Source organism: Opisthocomus hoazin, chromosome 24, assembly GCF_030867145.1.
Source record: "Opisthocomus hoazin isolate bOpiHoa1 chromosome 24, bOpiHoa1.hap1, whole genome shotgun sequence".
In the NCBI taxonomy this organism is placed as follows: domain Eukaryota; kingdom Metazoa; phylum Chordata; class Aves; order Opisthocomiformes; family Opisthocomidae; genus Opisthocomus; species Opisthocomus hoazin.
Window position 1 is genome coordinate 357,785 of NC_134437.1, and position 5,236 is coordinate 363,020.

The 5,236-nt window shown below is 67.6% G+C and overlaps 2 protein-coding genes across 2 annotated transcripts in view; both read left to right on the forward strand.

The window, feature by feature from the left end:
• PAFAH1B2 (platelet activating factor acetylhydrolase 1b catalytic subunit 2) overlaps nt 1–5,236 on the forward strand; it is a 640,582-nt gene that overhangs the window by 5,500 nt on the left and 629,846 nt on the right. The window lies entirely within an intron of this gene.
• On the forward strand, nt 2,021–2,695 carry CLDN25 (claudin 25). Its single transcript, XM_075442518.1, has one exon. It carries the CDS (start codon nt 2,021–2,023, stop codon nt 2,693–2,695), a length of 675 nt encoding a protein of 224 aa, XP_075298633.1.

Genomic DNA, 5,236 nt, shown 5'->3' on the forward strand with positions numbered 1-5,236 from the left:
GCTGGGCGCGGGGTCCTGCTGCGGGGGACACAAAGAGGGGGTCGCTTCGGATGCGGCGGGCGGTGTGGCGCTCCGGCCCCTCTCCGCGTCCCCACGGGACGGGGTCCGGACGGCTGTCCTCGCCGGGCGGTGCACGTGCCGGCTGCGGGCGGCACCAGATGGCTAAGCCCATTAGGAGCCTAATTGCTTGCAGAGGCTGGGAAGGAGACGGGAGGGCAGCCCCGGCAGTGGGCAAGCTGCGGGCGAGCGCCCGTAGCCGTGCTGCGCGCTCGTCCCAGGACGCGGCCGTCATCGCCAGCTCGCTAACGAGCTCCGCACAGGAACGGGCAGCCCCCAGGTGCGGGACGAAGCGCAGCCCGCACCGGAGCCGCAGACCCCGCAGCCGGGCTCCTTGGGACAGGCTGCGTCCAGCCGGTCCCGCGGGGAGATGCGAAGGGAGGCGACGTTCCTGGAGACACAACCCGGAGCGCAGCGACACGCGGGGATGGGGACGGGGAGTGTGAGCGCTCAGCCCCCTCCCAGCATCCCCTGCCTCTGCGAAGTGGCAGGCTCGGCGGTCCTCAGTGCGGCCACGGAGGACGGCAGCCTCCAGACCGAGCTCCAGTCCCCTGGCCCCCTGCAGACCCCCGGGCTCGGGGGCACCCACCTCATCTCCAGGCAGAGCGGCGGCCGGGCCGGCAGACGTTGTCCTGGGCTCACGGCTCCCGCCCTGGCCCGGCTGCTGCCGGGCATCGTCGTGGTGGTCACAGATGGGAATCCCGTGCCGGGCTGTGCTGCCGCGGCCGCCGGGAGGGAAGGCAGGGAGCTCGGCGGCCGCCGCCAGTCCCGCTCCGGCGGCAGAAGGTCACCGGTTAATCTGCCTCAATGACAGGCGCAATTACCTCGGATGATTAAATCGGAAGGAGCGAGCGTCCCGACGCCCGGGGGAAGGAGCAGGAGGGGTTTCCCAGTGGATTTCCCTGCTCTCGCCCTGGGGATGACGCTCCCCGTCTGCTCCTGGGGATGGGACCCTCAGCAAGGGCTGGGAAATGTCCCCCCTCTCCCGCCCGGTCCCTGCCCCGGGGTGAACCGTGTCCATGCTCCCCCGCCCCCCTTCGGGACGCCCCTGCCAAGGTGTCCCCCGACGCTCACGGGGGCCGGACCCCCGGCACCACCAGGGCTCAGTAATTTCCAGCCTGGCCCTCGATCCCCCCGTTGATAAGAAAGACGGCAGATGAAGGAGAGATTAGTCGCTAATCTCCCCGGGAAGATGAATCTACAAGCTGGACCCCACGGAGGGGACGCACACGGGGGCGGGGGGAGCTGAGCACCAGCGCAGAGTTGGGATTTTCCTGATCACGATGCTCATCCTTTTCCCCCCACCTTTTTTCTTTGCAGCAGGATGTCTTCTCTCAGGGGAGAGTTTGCTCACGCCAAGCAGCAGGAACGGCGTGCCCCGGTGAGGCGCTGGGTGCGGGACGGGGCGATCGCTGCCCACGTGCGAGCAGCGGGCAAAGGCACACCCTCCCTCGGCCGTCGCATCCTCAGCAGCTCCCTGCACGTTTATTTAACGACGGAAGGAGGGTCAGCGCCTCAAACCATCCCGAGCGGAGCCTGAGTCCGGCTCTGCAGTGCCCGCATCCCGCCCGGGGTCCCCTCCCCGTCCCACCGTGGCTGGAGCTGCCGCCGCCGAGGCTCTTGCTCCGGGGTGGCCGAGGCTGGGAGGATTTGCGTGCTTTGGCTTAACCCTCCCGGGCACGGCGAGGCACGGCGAGACCCTGGCCGGAGGCACGGCGGGGACGCAGCCGGCTCTTCCTGCTGAGCCGGGCACGCTTTCCTCGCAGCGTGGAAAAACCAACAACGGCTGGAAAATGACCGTGGCCACACCCCGGCGTCGGAGGAACGGCTTGAGTTCGCTCTGCCCGGCGCCAGACGCGGCCGGCGGCGGGGCGGACGCTGCTCCAGAAGCGTTAATGCCTGCGGCCGCCACGCAGGGCGGCTTCCCTCGGCCCGGCGCGCAGGTCAGCGGGGCGGCGTTGGCATGGCCGGGAGCTGGCGGGCGACGGCGCAGGCCGGGGGGATGCTGCTGGCCCTCCTCGGGTGGGTCTCCTCCTGCGTCACCACCTTCGTGCCGCTCTGGAAGAGCCTGAGCCTGGACCTGAACGAGCTGGAGGTCTGGACACTGGGGCTCTGGCAGGTCTGCGTCGCCCAGGAGGAGGGGGCCGTGGAGTGCCGAGCCCACGGCTCCTTCCTGGCGCTGCCGCCTGCGCTGCGCGTCGCCCGCCTCCTGATGTGCCTCTCCGACGGGCTGGGGCTGCTGGGCTGCCTCCTCGCTGCCCCGGGGCTGGAGGCCTGGAGAGCCTGCGAGGACAAGCCCCGGCTCAAGCGGCGGCTGCTGCTGGCGGCGGGCGTGGCGCTGGGCATGGCCGCGATGGCCACACTGGCGCCCGTCTCCTGGGTCGCCTACAACACCGCCCTCGACTTCTGGGACGACAGCGTCCCCGACATCGTCCCCCGGTGGGACTTCGGGGAGGCCACCTTCCTGGGTTGGTGCGCCGGAGCCTTCCTCGCCACCGGCGCGGTGCTCCTCGCCTGCAGCGCCCGCTCCACGCGGCCCGCCACGCCGCTGGGCCCCGCCTGCCACCAGCCCCCCGCTGCGGGGGGTCCGGCCGGGGACCACCACCCGCACCCCAAAAACGCAGACCTGGTCATCTAGGGACTCGGGCTGCCGCCTGCCTCCCGGCGCAGGGACGGCTCCTGCGCGTGTTACAGGATGATTTGTGCGTTTCCACCGCAGCCCTGCAGATTGTTTTCCTTCCTCTGTGCGTCTGCTTCACTTCTTCAAGGAGCAACAGCTTTCCCCGCAGCGCTCGCCGGACGAGCGTGGGAAGGCGACGAGGCAGAGCAGCGGGCAGCGCTTTGCACTCCTGGTGACACCCGTGGCAGAGTCGCTTCTCGACGACGCGGCGTTCAGCATCCCCCGCGAATCCCCCGCAGCCAGCTCTGTCGGGGCCAGCAGCTACGCCCCAGCGTAGCCGCTCGCTCCTTGCCTGTCCCCGTCCCTCCGCTGTATTCGCAATAAATTATCACGGCCGGCGTTGGTGCGTTCCTGCGCTCCGAACATGCAGCTGCATCACGCACGAGGCATGGCGCGAGTGGGGCGAAGGGTGGGAGCTGCGAGGGGCAGCACTGCCGCTCCAGCGATGCTCTGGTCTGTCCGGAAAGGACTGGGGGGGGGGAAAAAAAGAGGGAAAGGTGGAAAAAAAGGGGGAGAGGGAAAAGGAGAGATGAGGCGGCACCGAAGACCGCTGCTGCTGCAAAGGCTGGATGCCAGCGGCCGCGTCCCCTGAAGCAGCCTCATCTTCTCACAGTGAAGATGAGAAAGCCGTGAGCGTGCCTTGGACCTTCACGTAGAAAGGTCCTCGCCTGCATCCTTCACCTGGGCACCAGCGGCAAGAGCGGTGTTTTGCATCTCCTTCAGCCTTTCTTCCACGTTTTCCTGGTTGAGCTGCAAAAGCAGAGCCCGCTTGCGCTCCTCCGTGCACCCAGCAGCACGGGACACGCGGCTGGATTGACACCGTGTCCCGGCCGCAGCCGGCCCGCTGCCACGACACTGCTTGTCAACGGGGTTCACCGCTGGTTTAATCCCCGCAGGCTGAAAGCCGCGGCGCGTGACCGGGCTCGAGGCAGGCCCCGGCCGACGCCGGCATTCCTGGCGAAGCAAAGTCCGCTTTCCTCCGCAAGCCCCCTTTTGAAACCTGCACTTTGCTCCGCTGAGGAGGAAGGAACGCAGCGGGAGGGCGGGGGAGAGGAAAGGGATTATCCCCAGGCGTCTCTCATGCTGCCTGGGCTGGGGTCCGGCCAGCCGCGCAGAGGGGGCTCTGGGCATCGGCCTGGTGTTTCGCCTCCTGGCAGCGACACAAAGAACGGGGCAAAGCTACCGTCTGGTGACGGTCGGAATAACCGGATTCTCCTGACCAAAGCACTTCTCCCCAAACCACATCCTGCTGCCCAAGTGTCAGGCCGACACAGCGGCGTTGCACAAGCCGTCTCGGAGCGACGCGTGTCTGCTGGCCGGGGCGGCGGGTGCCGTGACCAAGCGTGCGGTGCCACGGCCTCGGGGCTCTGTGCAGGGGCTGAGCGCTTGTGCTCGCTGCCTCAGTCGCAGCACCGCAAGAGGCACCTCGGAGGGCTCGTCCTCCCGCTCCCCATCACGGCAACGGGGCAAAAAGCTGAAAAAGCGGCAGCCCCGGCTGCGCAGCGTCCCGCTGCCTGGCAGAGGCAGGGCTCGCTGTCTGGGCTCGGGCAGCTTGAGGCTCTGCGGTAACGGTGCTCCGACTCGGCTGAAAAACAGCCGGGAGAAGGCAAGACTCTCCCCCGGGAGCTCTTTACTCCTAAGCGACAGGGAAGCGCGCACCGGCGGAACGGTGCGACCGTGCTGGCAATTTCCATTCAGAGACAGCTCTGCTAATTACAACCGATTTTGTGCTAGGAACAAGTCCTAGAAACATCGGCCTCATTTGTTGGGAGAAACCCTCACCCCTGTGCGTGCGTCGCTCCGCTCCTCCTGCGCTGCTGACAAGAAACCTGTGTTTTCTCAGAGCGACGCCAGCAGCAGCAGGTAAAAGGGTGCCGTCAGAAGTCACGGCGGGCCACGGCAGCAGCTTGGTGTGCAATCCAGTGTTTCCACTCCCCAACTCGTAAAGAAAGCAGATTTCGGCTGCAGGAAGGGAGCGCTTCGCCCTCCTCTTTACTAACTTCGCGTGAACGCTTACCGACCACCACTTGCTTGGGAAGGGCAGGCTCCCTCCTCCAGACCGCCCAGGAACGCAGAGCGGCTGGCAGCGGCACAGGGCTCCGGAACAGATCCGCTGCCCCAAAGAAAAGACTCCAAAGAAACCTCCCAGCACCGATAGCGAGCGCAGCCGCGTCCTCGGGAGCTGCCTTCCTGACCCTCCCCAGCCCACCACTCCGCGTGCCCGCTCCGGGCCTCGCTACGCTCCGAGGCACCAAACTCACCCGTCTCGCTGCTAACACACATGCAACGCCCGTGCCGGCGGCTCCCCGCTGTCCTCCCAGGAGACCCCGGGCGTCCTTCGGCCCGCTGGGACCGTCCCCGAGCTGCGGCCAGCCTGCGCGACGCTGCCCACAGGCTGCTTTTCTTCTCCGCTTCCCCTGCTTCGTGCTGAAGCCAGGAGGAAGCCTCAGGCCTGGCACCGGAGCGGAATGAAAACACGGAGGGCGCTTTTTCATTCTA